The sequence below is a fragment of the Emys orbicularis genome, chromosome 12, assembly GCF_028017835.1.
Source record: "Emys orbicularis isolate rEmyOrb1 chromosome 12, rEmyOrb1.hap1, whole genome shotgun sequence".
Lineage (NCBI taxonomy): Eukaryota > Metazoa > Chordata > Testudines > Emydidae > Emys > Emys orbicularis.
This window is the reverse complement of record NC_088694.1, coordinates 44,660,170-44,677,419: the sequence shown is the minus strand read 5'-3', so window position 1 is coordinate 44,677,419 and position 17,250 is coordinate 44,660,170. Positions and strand designations below refer to the sequence as shown.

The following is a 17,250-nucleotide window of genomic DNA, read 5'->3' as shown; positions in this document are numbered from 1 at the left end:
CAGAGAAAAGGAGAGCAGAACTTTGCCTTTGGGATCTAAGTGTGGTGACACATTTATCCAGATAACTGTCTTCAAATATCACTAGAGAAAAAGGGCAGATATACAAGCCAGCCTCCCCGCGCACACTCTCCTTTCAGTCTCCTTCTGCACACACACACTGAGCAGGGCATATTTCCTCCAGAAAAGACACACACACACACACACAGACATCGCTGCCGTCCCCTCCAGTTCTCAATTGTGTTCTGGGTTCATTGTCAAATGGGCATCTTTATAGTATAACCTAGAAGTAATGCTGTGTGTGCTCCCCCTGCTTCATTGGAGCCCTCGCCCCCAGAAGGAAAAGGCCCCATATCCCATTGCCCACCCCCCTGACCAGCCAGTCCCTGCAGAGTGCGGACAGAGCAGAACCCCCTACTGCTCCCCCAGCAGGGTCCTCTTCAGAGCCTCCTTCATCTCCTTGTTCCTCAGGCTGTAGATCAGCGGGTTGAGCAGTGGGGTCCCCACTGTGTAGAAGAGAGTCACCACCTTCCCACTGGCCCCCGAGGCTGCTGGGTTGACGTAGTTGACCATGCCAGAGCCGTAGAACAGGCCCACGACAGCCAGGTGTGAGGAGCAGGTGGAGAAAGCCTTGTGCCGCCCAGCCCCAGCTGGCAGCCTCAGCACAGCCCTGATGACAAGCCCATAGGAGGCCAGGATGAAGAGGATGGTGGCAAAGATTATGAGGGAGCTCAGGGCATAACAGGAATGTTCAGCCTGGGGAGCTGGGGTGCAGGAGGCAGCCAGCAACGGGGCTGGGTCACAGACAAAATGATCCAGGGTGTTGGTGCCGCAGAAGGAGAGTTGGGAGATGAGGGTGACAGGCACTATGAACCACAGGAAGCCAATGAGCCAGCAGGAGGAGGCCAGCACCCAGCAGCTGTGAGGTGACATGAGGACGGGGTAGCGCAGGGGGTGGCAGATGGCCAGGTACCTATCCAAGGCCATGGCAGCGAGGAAGAGGCACTCGGTAGCCCCCATGGATAAGAAGAAATAGAACTGCATAAAGCAGGCAGGGAAGGAGATGGGGACACCGGGGGACACGAGGTCAGAGAGCATCCTTGGCACTGTGGTTGTGACATAGGATATCTCCAGCCAGGAGAAGTTCCCCAGCAGGATGTACATGGGCAGGCGTTGGAGGCGGGGGTCCCGCAGCACGGCCCACACAATGCACAGGTTGCCTGCCAGCGTCCCAGTGTAGGCGGAGGAGAGAAGGGCACAGAGGAAAATGCGGCTCTCCCAGTCCATGGATTCGAAACCCAGCAGGATGAACTTGGTCACTGGGATGGTGCCATTGGCCGGATGTATCAGGGGGCCCTGGAGCTGAAAGGAAACAATCAAGAGGATTCACAGGTTCTACACAGAGTGCTGGGAGGGGAGAGGGGTCTAGTGGTTACAGTATTAGGAACTAGCACACACACAGTCACAGTCACTCTCTCTCTCTCTCTCTCTCTCTCTCTCTCTCCTGCATATCATATTTCAAATTCTGCCTGGGATCTGACACTGAAGCTGGGTTTATTCTGCCTTTGGAAACCCTCCGCACTGGATAAAGATCCTGCACTAAGGTATTGAGCCAGCTGTCCTGCTTGGGCAATGAACTCTTGCTCCTGCTTCCGTAGCTGGATCAGCTCCTATGGACCAGTCTAGGATCACAAACCCCATCTGTGCTGGTCAAAACAGTGCATGATGTCACAGAAGCAGAACGAGCTGATTTAATGTCCCCTCCTCCCTATTCTTCAAGGCTAACGTGAAATTGACTGGGCTGGGGCTGCACCTTTGGGAACCTAAATCCGCTTGAGTGTCAGGCCCTAAATCCCTTTGGTAAATGGGATTGGAATCCTAAACCAATAAAGCACCTTGGACACATTTACCCCAAACCTCCCCCCGTCTAGCTAATGAGTGACACAGAACTGAATCGAGAGGACTTTTAAAAATTCCTTACCTTGAGCTTGGACAGCTCCAAGGACGACATCAATCATGGATTGGCCCAAAAGGCTCTGTAGAAGGAAAATCTAGATCAAATATATAAAAATCTATATGAATGTATCAATATGATTCAACTCTACAAATTATTGTTGCTCATGAAATGAATGTATAGAGTCAAATGACAATTATATTATGTATGGTTTATATTAGTGTTTATTTAAAAAAATTGTCTCTTCCCCAAACATTTTACACATTATATTTTCCAAAATAGATTAAACTGGTAAATTAAGAGTTATAGTTTATATTAATTTCAAGACTCAGAATGAAAAATTAATAGCTGCATGCTATATCAATTTTAAAAAATGATTAAAATGAAAAGTATTCATAATTTTGATTAAAAATAAATAACCTAAGATTTCAGTTCCAATATTTAAAATAATTTAATACCAATATATGTTATCAATTTCTACTTTCCATTTAAATAACAAATTAATAATTATGTATATCATGAATTACTGTTTTAACTAATATAATATATTAAGAACTAGATATTGTATTCATTACTCATTAATAGTAAGTCCATATTTTATTGATTTCCAGATTCATTTCACATGTTAAATTAATATTTACATACTATGTTAATTTCTAGATTTGATTAAAACCTTACATTAATAAGTATATATTGTGTTGATTTCCACATTTGTTAAACATGTTGCATTAATAATTATATAGTGTATGAATTCCAATGATCATTTACATATTTAATAATGATATATTCTTATTTTCATTAAAATAGTAAATAAAGAATTATACATTACTTTTCTCTAGATTTGATTATATATTAAATGAGTAAGTATATTTTTTACTATTTTCCAGATGTTATTAAAATAGTAATAATGATAAATGGTATCTCCCAGACATGGTTACAATTTTAATCTGATATGTTTATAAATGTCTAGCTTTTATGAAAATATTAAATGAAGAACTACATATATTCTTAGATTTGGTTAAAATATGACATCTGGAGTTCTGCTTTTTTTAACCTCCAAAGCCAATTAAAATATTGAGTTAATAATTCTATATATGACAAAGTTCCAGAACTGGTTGAAATATTGGTTTATGAACACTATATTACGCTAATTTGCAGGTTAAAGTCAAATATTAAAGTAGTAAATATGTATTTTATTAATTCATAGATTAGATTGGTAAAATTAAAATAGATAGATGGAAAATGTTAAATCAATAAATATATTTTTATGTACATCTAAATTCGATTTAAAAAATCCTACCTCAATTCTGGGATCTGGACAAATGCAGAGAAGTATCTGTGCTGATCATCTCAGTACAGAGAATATACAACAGATCCGAATCTATCTGCAAAGGAATTGTATTTTGTTTTTTCTTTTCTTACTTCTTTAGGAAAGAGAAAAAAATCCACCTTTTTTTTTAAGTACTTTTCTTTTTCTTCAAAATTGAGACATATCTGTCTATTTAGCTACCTATCTATTCTCACACTTCCCTTTCTGTTTATCTGTCTGTCTGCCTGTTAGTCTAAAATGAAAATCTGCTCTTTGTTGAAGAATTATTGGGCAGTACAATAATGTTTACTGGACTCTATCAATAATTTAAGCCTTAGCAACTCGTATAACTTGAATTGGCTTTTAAACTGGTATAGTTACACCACTGTGCAGACACACGTTGGTCACAAAGAAGCTGATTTCAGTGTAGTTTAAACCTACTCTTAATTGATTTAAACTAAACCAGAATAATTGGGTTTCAACTGAATTAAGAATATCCTCATTACCTTTTGCATTCATTTAACTATATTGGTTTAAATTCCCAATGTAAATTACACTGGGTAAGGCTGAAATGGGTGAGGCTCTAAAGTATGGTCTTCTCTGGTTTTACTGGGACATTATTGGGAGGATTGGGAGATGTTTCCTGGGAGCATTGACATCTGCATTGAAGAGGGGAAGGGGTTAGAATTTGAAATCTGAGTACCTTTCTCCACCATGTTAATTAGTCATTGTAATTGAATGGGTGTTAGTGGAAAAACAATGTCCCACATCCCCAGCTAGTGTAAATCAGTAGAGCTCCATGGAAGAAGGGAAGTCAGGTGTAGTGGTCAGAATGGGTGAGACTGAGAGTCAGTACTCATGGGTTCTGTCCCCAGGTCTGGTAGGGAAGTGGGGCAGAGGGATAAAGCATTGGGGCAGGGAGTCAGGAAGTTCTGGGCCTGGGGGGCAGCCAGAAGGGACCACCCAGTCACCTATTCCTACCCCCTGTATAGCACAGGCCACCGAGAGCACCCCTTCAGGAGACTAAACTATTATTTGCCACAGGCAGAGTAGGTGGAACTAAGGTGCACCAGTGCCTGAGACCTCAGCTTTGGCAGAGAAATGGTTACATGAGCCCCATCCAGATAGTCCTGGTGAGTGACCCACACCCACACACTGCAAAGGAAGGCTACCCCCCCCCTTCCATGACAAGGTGACTGCTCATATGAGCTGGGGAAAAATTCCTTTCCAACCCCACACATGGTGTTCAATGAGACCCAAGGCGTGTGAGCGAGAACCAGCCAGCCAACCACTCGAGAGAGACAGACAATGCTCTGTGCCACTTCAGAGCCTGGATCACCCCCCAGGATCCCATCTCCAGCTGTGGGCAACACCAGGAGCTTCAGAGGAAGGAGATTAAAACAAAAGAAAATTTACCCTCTCAGAATATATTGGTGGAGGTAATCCCTTCCTGACCCCTGCTGGTGGCCGGATGAAACCCTGAAGCATGAGCTTTCGGAACACAGGACATTAACTGGAAGTGAGCCCATGGGCTGCTCAGCCCTGTCTCCAACATCACAAGCAGCTCCATCATACAATCACACTCATACGTTTCTCTACCTCTCCATTAAAATGAACAAAGCTGTGTGCCCCCCAAAGCTCCTATTGTGGGGCTGCTGCCGAACCTCCCCTTTCTGATGGTTAGAAACGTTCTACTAATTGCCAGGCTGAATTTGTGCCTGGCTGGGTTAGTGGTTGGAGCAGGGAGAAGCAGGTGACAGAACAATGCAGCAGCCAGGGAAGATTCAAAGCAAGAAGGAAGCTGTGTGTGAAAACCCACCTGGTTGTGAGATCTCAGAATCCTCCTCTGCTGTGAAGGGAGCTGGGCGAGAGAGGGCTGATATCTGCTCTCTGAGCCACTGGGTCCCTGGGACTTGGTCTCTGGGGTGTGTAGGAACTGCCAGATCTGGATTTGATCCCTGAATGATCTGTGGACACCCAGAACAGTGCCAGGGAGATGCCCCGCCTCCCATCCCCCAGCCTTCTGCCCTCCCAACCCACACACACAGCTCACTCTCTCAAACAAAACACGGTGGGTGTCAAGATGAGGCCACATTGAAAGCCCGCAGTGCCAGCCCCCTGGGCATGTGGCTAATCCCAGCCAGGGGTTGGCAGTACTAAGGCAGTTCTTTGTCTTCCAGGAGGTGCTGGGTTCTCTTGCTCTCTCCACCCACTGCTCAGGGTCCATTCCCTGAAGCAGGGACACACACACACACACCGCTCAGTGCCGGGTTAGCCATCCCAGTGTGGCATTGTTTTGTGGCTTTCTGGGTGAGAGGGGGGCTGATATCTGCTCTCTGAGCCACTATCTTTCTGGGACTTGGTCTCTGGAGTGGGTGGGAGTAGCAAGATCTGGATTTGATCCCTGAATGATCTGTGGACACCCACAACAGTGACAGGGAGACCCCTCCTTCTTCCCCTCAGTGCCCCCCAGCCTTCTAACCCCCCCAACAAACATACACACAGAGCCCATCCCCTCAAACACAACAGGTAAGGTGTCAAGATGAGGCCACATTGAAAGCCGCAACGCCAGCCCCCTGGGCACATGGTGAATCCCAGCCAGTAGTTGGCAATACTAAGGCAGTGCTGTGTTCTCTAAGAGGTGCTGGGGATTAAATTAGCTGTTACCACTTAAAAAAGAGATCTTGGAGTTATGGTGAATAGTTCTCTGAAAACATCTGCTCAATCTGCAGCGGCAGTCAAAATATCTAACAGAATGTTAGCAACCATTAGAAAAGGGATAGATACTAAAACAGTAAATATCATAATGCCACCATATACCTATATGACTAGGTAGCAGTTCTGCAGAAAAGGACCTAGGGGTCACAGTGGACGAGAAGCTGGATATGAGTCAACAGTGTGCTCTTGTTGCCAAGAAGGCTAACGGCATTTTGGGCTGTATAAGTAGGGGCATTGCCAGCAGATCGAGGGACGTGATCGTTCCCCTTTATTCGACATTGGTGAGGCCTCATCTGGAATACTGTGTCCAATTTTGGGCCCCACACTACAAGAAGGATGTGGAAAAATTGGAAAGAGTCCAGCGGAGGGCAACAAAAATGATTAGGGGTCTGGAGCACATGAATTATGAGGAGAGGCTGAGGGAACTGGGATTGTTTAGTCTCCAGAAGAGAAGAATGAGGGGGGATTTGATAGCAGCCTTCAACTACCTGAAGGGGGGTTCCAAAGAGGATGGAGCTCGGCTGTTCTCAGTGGTGGCAGATGACAGAACAAGGAGCAATGGTCTCAAGTTGCAGTGGGGGAGGTCCAGGTTGGATATTAGGAAACACTATTTCACTAGGAGGGTGGTGAAGCACTGGAATGCGTTACCTAGGGAGGTGGTGGAGTCTCCTTCCTTGGAGGTTTTTAAGGCCCGGCTTGACAAAGCCCTGGCTGGGATGATTTAGTTGGGAATTGGTCCTGCTTTGAGCAGGGGGTTGGACTAGATGACCTCTTGAGGTCCCTTCCAACCCTGATATTCTATGATTCTATGATTCTATGATATAAATCCCACACCTTGAGTTCTGGTCATCCCATCCAAAAATATGTATATTAGAATTGGAAAAGGTGCAGACTCGCAATAAAATGATAAATGGGATTGAACAGTTTCCAGATGAGGAGAGAAAAGAGATGAGTAAGGAGTGATAGGATAGCAGTCTATAAAATCATGAATGGTATGGAGAAAGTGAATAGGGAAGTGTTATTTATCCCTTCACATAAGGCAAGAACTAGGGTGTCACCCAATCTAATTAATTAATTAATTAATTAATTAATAGGCAGCAGGTTAAAAAACAAACAAACAAAAAGAAGTATTTCACACAATGCACAGTCATCCTATGGAACTCATTGTCAGGTGATGTTTTGAAGGCTAAAAATATAACTACCTCAAGCAAAGACTTATATAAGTTCATGGAGGACAGTTCCATCACTGGTTATTAGCCAAGATCACCAGGGTCGCAATCCCGTGCTCTGGGTGTCCCTAAACCTCTGGTGCTAGATGCTATGACTGACCAACAAGGGATGAATCACTGGATCATTGCCAGGTTCTGTTCGTTCCCTTTGAAGCATTTGTCTTTGGCCACTGGTGGAAGACAGGACACTGAGCTAGATGGACCTTTGGTCTGACCTGGTATGGACATTCTTACATTATATTCTTATGTTCACTCTCCTGAACTCAGGCATCTAATGTAGGTCAGGAACTTCTTGCAGAAAAGGAAAGGGTGTGCCATTTTGCCCAATCGCCCGGTGTTTTAAACAGTCACCAACCACACTCAACACCCCAATTTAAACCTCCCCGCTGCCTCATTCAGAGCAACAACTTGAATCCAGGTCACCCACCTTCTAGGTGATTGTCCTACCCTACCTAGTCTATAGGGTATATTGAGATGGGTTTCTTTCAGTCTCTACTCTTGAAGCTATTCTATGCTGTATAAAATATTTAAGTATTTTACTTAATTATTGGGCCAGAAGAAGAGACAGAATGACTGTATAGCCTACGGGCTAGTGCGCAATTCTGAAAGCTAAGCAGGGATTTTAAGTATCTAAATATTGGATTCAGGCATCAAAAGTAGATCTGGGCTTCTAACCCTCTTTGTCGATCTAACCCTTAGACTTTTGTAAGTACCACATGATTTTCTGATAAAAATTTAGCACAGCACATACTAATCAGATTAAGAACTGGTGAACTGACTGATTTTTAAAAAAGTCATTAATGAGGTCGCATCACCTAAAGGAGGTATTTCTAATGAGATTCTGCAGCACTGATGCCATTCAACATTTTTATGAATGATCTGAAGTAGATATATATCTTCTGACATAACTTGCAGATGACCCAAAGACTGGAGGACTGATACAGGATGATGAGGACAGGGCGGTGACACAGAGTGATCTGGATTGCTTAGGAAGTGGGGCCCATTCAAAAGAAATGTGTTTTAACACAGTCAAATGCAAAGTGATTCAGCAAGGAATGAAGGTGCTAAAGAGCTCTTTGATCTAGAGAAGAAAGGCAGAACAACCACCAATGGCTGGAAGCTGAAGCCAGACAAATGCAAATTAGACACAACTTTTTTTTCATTAACCATTGGAAGAAGCTACCAAGGGAAGTGGTGAGTTCTTCATCTCTTGATGCCTTCAAATCCAGACTGGATGCCCTCCTAGAAGATGCTGTGGTGGATAGGAGCCCTTGAATCCCCACCAGAAGATGGTTTGGGATCCTTCCCTTCTCTAGCACTCAACCAAGTCCTTCCCCTGCTCGGGGCATACTAGAGTCTCTCCAAACAAAAACAGGTTCTATCCTCCCTTCCCAAGGACAGGGAGGATCAAAGCAAAGAAAGGAAAAAGGGGGCTTGGTCTTTTGTTCACCTCTTTCAGGCCCAGCTTGTCTGTAGGTTTTTTGTGTCCTGATCAGGATTAGAGTCCACCCTTAGATCTCCCCGCTTTTTGTAACCCTCATTCTATATCACGTTCAGGCAGTCTCAAGGCAGCAGGTGCCACAACTCTCTCTCTCTCTTTGCTGATCTACCCCTGTATCCAACTGTCTCCAAGGCACAGGCATCTTCCCCTAGTTGCCATCCCTTCCTGTGGCAGGCTTTCCCTTTTTAAGCATCCTCCCTCCAGCCTGAGCCTAGGACAGCTTGCTAGCTTCCTCCTGAATAGGGTGAAGGTGGGCCCCCTCACACTTCTTTAGCCAAACTCAAGTCATTGGGTCAGTAAAGGGCTACCTGGGTGAAATTTAATGGCCTGTGATATACAGGAGGTCAGACTAGATGATCTAATTGTTCTTTTTGGCCTTTAATTCTATGAAATCTATGAATCCTGAATCCAGCTTCCCCAACCCCTGTTTCTAACTCATCGTACCCTACTTTCCTCCCAGATTTGGGGATATAGCCCAGGAATCTGGATTCATAGACTCCTCTTGCTAAAACCCCACTCCACTCCTGGAGCCAGGGGGAAATATCAGAAGCCTTCACTCCTAATCTCTTATCTTTGAAAACTCGTGGTGATCGGGGGAGATCTGGGACAATTGGGAAAAGGCAAATATAATGTCCAATTTTAAAAAAGGAAAGAAGGAGAATCCAGGGATCTACAGACCAGTCAGCCTCACCTCAGTCCCTAGAAAAATCATGAAGCAGGACCTCAAGGAATCAATTTTGAAGCACTTGGAGGAGAAGAAGGTGATCAGAAAGAGTCAACATGGATTCACCAAGGGCAATTCATGACTAACCAACGTGATTGCCTTCTATGACGAGATAACTGGCTCTGTGGATATGGGAAAAGCCATGGAAGTGATATACCTTAACTTTAGCAAAGCTTTTGATATGGTCTCCCAAAGTATTCTTGCCAGCAAGTTAAAGAAGTATGGATTGGATGAATGGACTATAAGGTGGACAGAAAGTTGACTAGATTGTTGGGCTCAACAGGTAGTGATTAATGGCTCGATGTCTAGTTGGCAGCTGGTATCAAGCAGAGTGCCCCAGGCATTGGTTTTGTTCAACATCTTCATTAATGATCTGGATGATGGGATGAATTGCATCCTCAGTAAGTTTGTGGATGACACTAAGATGTGGGGCAGAGGTAGATATGCTGGAGGGTAAGGATAGGGTCCAGAGTGAGCTAGACAAAATGGAGGCTTGGGTCAAAAGAAATCTGATAAGGCTCAACAAGGACAAATGCAGTCCTGCACTTAGGATGGAAGAATCCCATGCACCGCTACAGGCTGGGGATGTACTGGATAAAGGGCAGTTCTGCAGAAAAGGACCTGGAAATTACAGAGGATGAGAAACTGGATATGAGTCAACAGTGTGCCCTTGTTGCCAAGAAGGCTAACGGCATATTGGGCTGCATGAGTAGGAGCATTGCCAGCAGATTGAGGGAAGTGATCATTTCCCTCTATTCGGCACTACTGATGCCACATCTGGAGTATTGCATCCAGTTTTGTTCCCCCCACTACAGAAGGGATGTGGACAAATTGGAGACAGTCCAGTGGAGGGCAACAAAAATGATTAGGGGGCTGAGGCACATGACTTATGAAGAGAGGCTGAGGGAACTGGCGTTATTTAGTCTGCAGAAGAGAAAAGTGAGGGGGGATTTGATAGCAGCCTTCAAGTACCTGAAGGGAGTTTCAAAGAGGATGGAGACAGGGCCGGCCCCAGGCACCAGTGAAGGAAGCAGGTGCCTAGGGTGGCCAATAGAAAGGGGTGGCAGTGCATCCGTTGTTGGGGCAGCACGTTCGGATCGGCGGTGGCAGCACTTCAGCGGCAGCTTAATTGGCCTGCATCAGATCGGCGGCAAATCGGCGGCGGTCCTTCACTCGCTGTCTTCCTCTTTGGCGGCATTTTGGTGGCAGCTTGATTGGGTTCTTCTTTTTTTATTTATTTATTTTTTTCATTTGGGGCGGCAAAAAAGCTGGAGCCGGCACTGGATGGAGATAGGTTGTTCTCAGTGTTGGGAGATGATAGAACAAGAAACAATGGTCTCAAGTTGCAGTGGGGGAGGTCTAGGTTGGATATCAGGAAAAACTTTTTGACTAGGAGGGTGGAATGGGTTACCTAGGGAGGTGGTGGAATCTCCATCCTTAGAGATTTTTAAGGATCTGCAACGGAACAAAACCAAAACACTTTGAACATTTTCATGAAATGGAATTGGCTAAAATTTCTGGTATTGGAGTAAAAAGGTCAGGTTTTCAGTTTCTTCTATCTATCTATCTATCTATCTATCTATCTATCTATCTATCTATCTATCTATCTATCTATCTATCTATCTATCTATCTATCTATCATCAGAAGTGATCTGAGAGCCCTGGATCTCAGAAATCTTCCCATCAGAAACGTTATTGAATCAATACATCTCTGGCAAGCATCTCCACTTCAATGAAACAGCAGCACATTTTGATGAAAATACATTTACTTGAAAATGTTCTGACCAGCCTCTACTAAGTTGCTTGCATTTGTGTTATGGAGAGGGGGGAAATGCTCAGATAAGGAAATAATATTTTGAGTAGGGTTTAACACTTACAGCCAGATTTTCAAAGGTACTTGGGCACTTATACTTACAAATAGGTGCCTAGTGGCATTTTCAAAATAATGTAGGTGCCTAACACCCATTTAAATCAATGGGAGTTGGGCACCTCGGTGCCTTTGAAAATCCCACTAGGTACCTATCTGCATCTTTAGGCACTCAAAGACATTTAAAAATCTGGCCCTTGATGCTTCCAGAGCATTTCCATGTATAGCGTTCTTACAAAATATAAATTACCTAACCCATACATCTCCCCATAAATGCGTAGATCCCATAGACTCCAAGACCAGAAGGGATCATAGTGGTCATTTAGCCTGACCTCTTGTATAACACAGGCCAGAGAATGTCCTCAAAATAATTCCTAGAGCAGATTTTTTTGGAAAAAAAATCCAATATTGATTAAAAAATATGCTAGTGATAGAGAATCCACCATGACTCTGGGTAAGTGGTTCCAGTGGTTAATTATCCTCACTTTGAAAAATGTATGCTTCATTTCCAGTCTGAATGTGTCTAGCTTCAACTTCTAGCCATTGGCTTCTTATATACCTTTATCAGTTAGACTGAAGAGTGCAGAAAAAAATCTGGCCGTTCAGATCTGGCTTTAGCAGACGATATTTTAGCTTTGGACCTGGCCAAGGAACCTAACAGCAGTTTTATTAAAACTTTTGAAATTTCAAACTTTATTCTTTGCAATTTTTAATATTACATTTTAAAATATTGATGAAAACATTCTCAGACACTGGGATCCAGGCTGGAATATTAGCAATGTGCTTTGCATAGGCACAGGAATGGCTTTAAATGGACAGAAACAAGGAGGTTTACTGTCCAGGTCAGACTCACAGTCACTTTGGATGAGATTTTCAAAGCCAGCCCTAGGAAGTGAACCCCCAACTCCCATTCATTTTACTGGGAATTTGGCATCCCAGTCCCCTAGAGACCCAGGAAAATCTCAGCCTTTGTATTTGTAATCATGTATTTAAAATATTTCAAGCAGCCCCATGGCTACAGTACATGAGCATCTCAAGATATTTAAAGTATTTATCTTAATACAGTCCAGTGAGGTAAGGAAGTAGCATTATCATCATTGGGATGGGAAACTGAGGCACAGAGAGGCTAAGGACCAGGCTTCTAAAGATGGTCAGACCCCTAAAATGCAGACAGGTGCCCAGTGGGATTTTCAGAAGTGCTCAGCTGCCTTAAGAAGCCTGAACACCTTTAAAAATGTGCTATAAGTGACTTGTGTAAGGTCGGACAAGGCATGTGTGACAGCACAGGAAATGAAACCTGCATCTCTGCAGTGGCAGGCTGCTATCCTAAGAACTCGATCATCCTTCCTCATCTGCTGAGAGGATAGGGATGATGCTGATTGACCCAGCACATGCTGGGTCTTGCAGTAGCCAGTGGGCCAGGCACAACTTCCACTGGCTAGTGGCAGGTGCTGTTTGGAGGGACAATGTCCAACAGGGAAGTGGGGCAGAGTGACTCAGTACCAGGCCAGTCAAACACAGGATGCAAATGGAGGAGCAAGGAACTGAATGCTGGTTTGCCAAGTCCCAGCCTAGTGCTCTAACCATTGGGACATCCTTCCCCACGAAGTAGAAGAGTTTAACCAAAGCACTGAAATATCTGCTGCTTTGGGGCAGGAATGGTTCCCGCGGGGGGATGGGAATGGGAGTTTGCTTCCCAGGTCTGTGCAATGGCTGCAGACCATAAACTCACCGAGACAAGTGGAGTCAGGGGATAGAAGCTGATAATAACAATGATCCATGTAAAGTCGGTCTGCATAGAGAGTCACATCCTTTCCCTCTTTGTATTCTGCAGCAGGAGAAGTGGAGCCCAGTTGCCTCCACCTGGCTGTGTTTGTTTGCCAGCATTTGTTTGATATGGGACAATTGTGCAAATACATCAGAACTTTAATTGGCTACTGGATCCTCAGTTACTGAGATGTTTTGTGCATTTTAGGAATTAGGGCTGGTTTTTTAAAGATATTTAGACACCCAAAGATGCACATAGGAGCCTAGTGGAAATTTCATAAGTGCCTAGGTGCCTAACTCCCATAGGTTTCAGTGTTCGGGTTCAGAGGTGCTTTTGAAACCCCACTAAGCACCTATCTGCATCATTTGGAACCTAAATACCTTTACAAATCTGGCTCCTATTGACTAAGATTTATGCTCCCTGGTAGAGTTCAATGTTCAGCTGCTTGTACTGGGAATTGGGTGCCTGATTCCTCTAAACAGCTTTGGAAATCTTAGCCTGTAAACCCGACATACCTCAGCCTAAGGGTAAATTGTTCCAAGCTATCTTCATGATTTAGGAGCCCTGGTCCCATCTCCTAACATTAGCCACCTGAGCTCAGACCCAGGAGAGTCAGGTGGGCTTGAGACCCCGCACTGCAACATCCACACTGATAATGTTAATGTGCTAGCTTGCTCCAAGCTGCAATGTAGATATACATGGTCTACACTGCTTGTTCTCAGCACTGCTGGGTTTAGCCCTGGATTTTCAAAGGAGTGGATGTCTGACACCCTTAGGCTGCTTTGAAAAACTAGGCATTAGTTGCCAAACCTTAGCCTGATTTCACAGAGTCAGGTCTGGGATCAGTCCCTGGCTCTCAGTCCCTTCCATCAGACCTAAAGTGGGATTTTCAAAAAATTAAAAGGGCCAGATTTTCAAAAGTATTTATGCACCTAAAGATGCAGGTAGGGTCCTAGTGGGATTTTCAAAAGTGCCTAAACTTCATACATGCCTAACTTCCATTGATTTCAACAAGAATTAGGTTCCTAACTTGCTTAGGTGTTTCTGAAAATTCCACTAGGCACCTATCTGTGTTTTTCAATGCCTAAGTACTTTTAAATTATTTGGCCATTAGGCACTTTTGAAAATGCATCTAAATACCTTTGTGAATACCACTCTAGGTCTCTAAAACACAATGATTTCATTGTATATTAGACACCTAGGCTCTTTTGAAAATCCTACTAGGCACCTAAATAACTTTAACAATCTGGCTCTTCTGTAAGTCCCAGCATTAATTCCTAAGGAAAGGGGGAAGAGAGTCATTGAGAGATGGAAGTCATGGTGGAAAAAGGGACATAGAGCTTCAGAGAAATTCAGTGTTAAGTTTGAACTTAAAAAGAAACCCAATATTTGAAAGAATGGAAATGCTCAGTTCAAAACACCCAAACAACCTTAACTCTCCCCCTCTGGCTTCATTCTGAAATAATGAAACATGCATTCTGGGAGAGTTTTAGGCCTGGTATACACCTAAAATGCATGGAGGTCAGCCTAGCTACATCATTCAGAGCTGTGAAAATGTCATGCCCTGTGCGACATAGTTAGATCAACGTAACCCCCACTATAGCCACAGTGTGGTTGATGGAAGAATTCTTCTATCAATGTAGCTACTGAGTCTCAATAGGGTAGGTTTACTATAGTGATGGAAAATACCCTTCTGTGACTGTAGTAAGCATCTACACTGCAGTGGCATAGCTTGTAGTGTAGACACACCCTCACTCATCCATAAATAGGGGATTTATTTATCAGTGTTCATGCACTCCACTGTGATTTACTCTTTATTGGACAGTGGTTTTGTTGACTCTGCCTAGGAAACACACTATCCACAGATAAAGACATGCATCAGTAATTTCTGATTAGTGAGATGGACGGAGGGTATTCACAACATCCTCACCCCTTCCATGTGCCACGAGTTATACAAATGCTTCTAGATTCAGTGCTAGCGTCTCTACACACACAAATCTCCTAGCACTGTTGAGCTTACATACTGTTAGAATATCATAGAATCATAGGAATCATCTGATGATTTTACTTTTGGTAGAGTTCCCTGTCTATGACCAACACTAGAGAGAAAGGTGAAAGGAATGATGCAACGTGTAGTTTCTTAAGGTGCCCAGGATTATGTCTCCTTCCTGAGTTTGCAGGAGCAGTCGACTTCACAGTGATGGGGGAAAGAAGGGAATTCCTAAGGGGAAAAAACAACAACAAGAAACAAAAACATTGCCAAGCTGGAGTTAAGACTGACAGTTGTTACCAGTAATTTAAGAACAGTAATACAAAAAAGCAAGTGAACATATTTTTCAGAATTTGTTGGTGGATCAAAAATTTCAAAACATTTCGGGGGAGGTGGTGCCTCTGTTATAGGCTGTAGCTTAGTGGTTCGCAGACTTACCTGTGGGGTGGGACAACTGCGTTTGATTTCCCTTTTTGCCTAATACAGAGAAAGGATTTGAATTTAGGTCTTCCATAATAGAGGATCATGCCCTGGGTTATGGGATATTGGGGTATGGGGTTTACTCAATCTCCACTCTTGAAGCTCTGCTATTTTGTGGAAATAATTAAAGATAGACTGGAGCAAGGATTTGATTTTGAGTATCCTCATGACTACCTTAACCACCAGGCTATAGAATCATTCTCACCAGCTTTCTGCCACAAATACTAAGAATCACTATGAATTGCCATTATGAATGACAATGGGCCTGGGACGCTACCGCCCAGTAGTTCATACACTCACCTAGCATGTGAGCCACCAGAAATATGAGGTCCTAGGTACCTAATTAAGCATCTACCCTTTTCCACTGCAGTTACACTGCTATTTTTTGTGTGCTTTCCCAATCTGAAAGGGAAGTCCTAAGCAAAATAATGCACAAAACAAAAACTTTGTTAAGTTTGTGAGTGGTTACCAGTAACTTAACCGTAAGAACTTCAAGGAGTTCATCATTCTCATTAATGTCCTCCCTGCAGGTATATTTTAAGGACCCTAAATGGAACAGGAGAACCTCACCCCCCCGTGACAGAATTTATTTTGAGGGGCATCTCTCAGAGCACTGAGCTCCAGCACTTCCTCTTTCTGGTCTTCCTCCTAGTCTACAGGACTACATGGCTTGGGAACCTCACCATCATCATCACTGTGATCTCTGACCCCCACCTCCACACACCCATGTACCTCCTGTTGGCCAACTTGGCTTTCCTGGACCTCAGTGAGTCCTCGGTGAGTGCCCCCAAGATGCTAAAGGACCTCCTGTACCAGCCCAAAACCATCTCATTCAATGGGTGTCTGACCCAGATGTTCTTCTTCCACTTCATCGGGGGAACTGTGGTCTTCTTCCTAGTAGTGATGGCAGCTGATCGGTATGTGGCCATCTATAAGCCATTGCACTACCTGTCTATCATGAACAGAAGTATGTTCATGGGGCTGGTGGCAGGGGCATGGCTGGGTGGCTTTGTCCATTCCATTGTCCAGCTTACACTGATCATCCAACTGCCCTTCTGTGGACCCAACACACTAGATAGTTTCTACTGCGATGTCCCCCAAGTCATCAAACTGGCCTGCACAGACACGTACGTGATGGAGTTGCTGATGGTCTCCAACAATGGGCTGGTCACCACAGGAGCCTTCATCGCATTGCTCATATCCTACACCATCCTCCTGGTCAAGATAAGGATACATGTCATGGAAGGGAAACACAAAGCACTGTCCACCTGCGCAGCTCAGATCACAGTGGTGAGTTTGCATTTTGGCCTTGTGTCTTCATCTATGACCGGCCTTTCCAGAAATTCACAGTGGACAAGGCAGTGTCTGTGCTGTACACAGTGGTCACTCCAATGCTAAACCCAATGATCTACACCCTGAGGAACACTGAGATGAAAAGCGCCATCAAGAGGTTAATGGGAAGGTTCCTGTGCTCAAGGAGGAAAGCGAACTTCTAACAGATTTGTGTTGCAGGCCAATTGTGTGTTTTGCCTTTCAAAATACTTCCAAGCTTTCCTAGGTATCTGGATGCTCAAATCCCATTAATTGTCATAGGATTTAGGCATGTTTAATTCCTTAGGCAGCTTTGAGATTGCAAAACTTCAATCTGAAATTATATTTATTTTAATTTCAGGAGAAGACCCACATGAAAGAACCTGGTTATAGGCTTTATGA

At 44.0% G+C, this 17,250-nt stretch overlaps 2 protein-coding genes across 2 annotated transcripts; one reads left to right on the top strand and one right to left on the bottom strand.

The window, feature by feature from the left end:
- Window positions 1-411: 411 nt before the first annotated feature.
- On the bottom strand, window positions 412-2,008 carry LOC135886284 (olfactory receptor 11G2-like). Its single transcript, XM_065414101.1, has 2 exons — window positions 1,979-2,008; window positions 412-1,359 (listed from the first exon to the last, which is right to left on the bottom strand). The coding sequence occupies exons 1-2, from the start codon at window positions 2,006-2,008 to the stop codon at window positions 412-414; spliced, it is 978 nt and encodes a 325-aa protein (XP_065270173.1).
- Window positions 2,009-16,087: 14,079 nt separating this feature from the next.
- On the top strand, window positions 16,088-17,033 carry LOC135886283 (olfactory receptor 4D9-like). The gene is given in 3 exon segments (XM_065414100.1): window positions 16,088-16,108; window positions 16,111-16,840; window positions 16,843-17,033. Coding segments are annotated over 3 exon segments (942 nt in total).
- The last annotated feature ends 217 nt before the right edge of the window (window positions 17,034-17,250 follow it).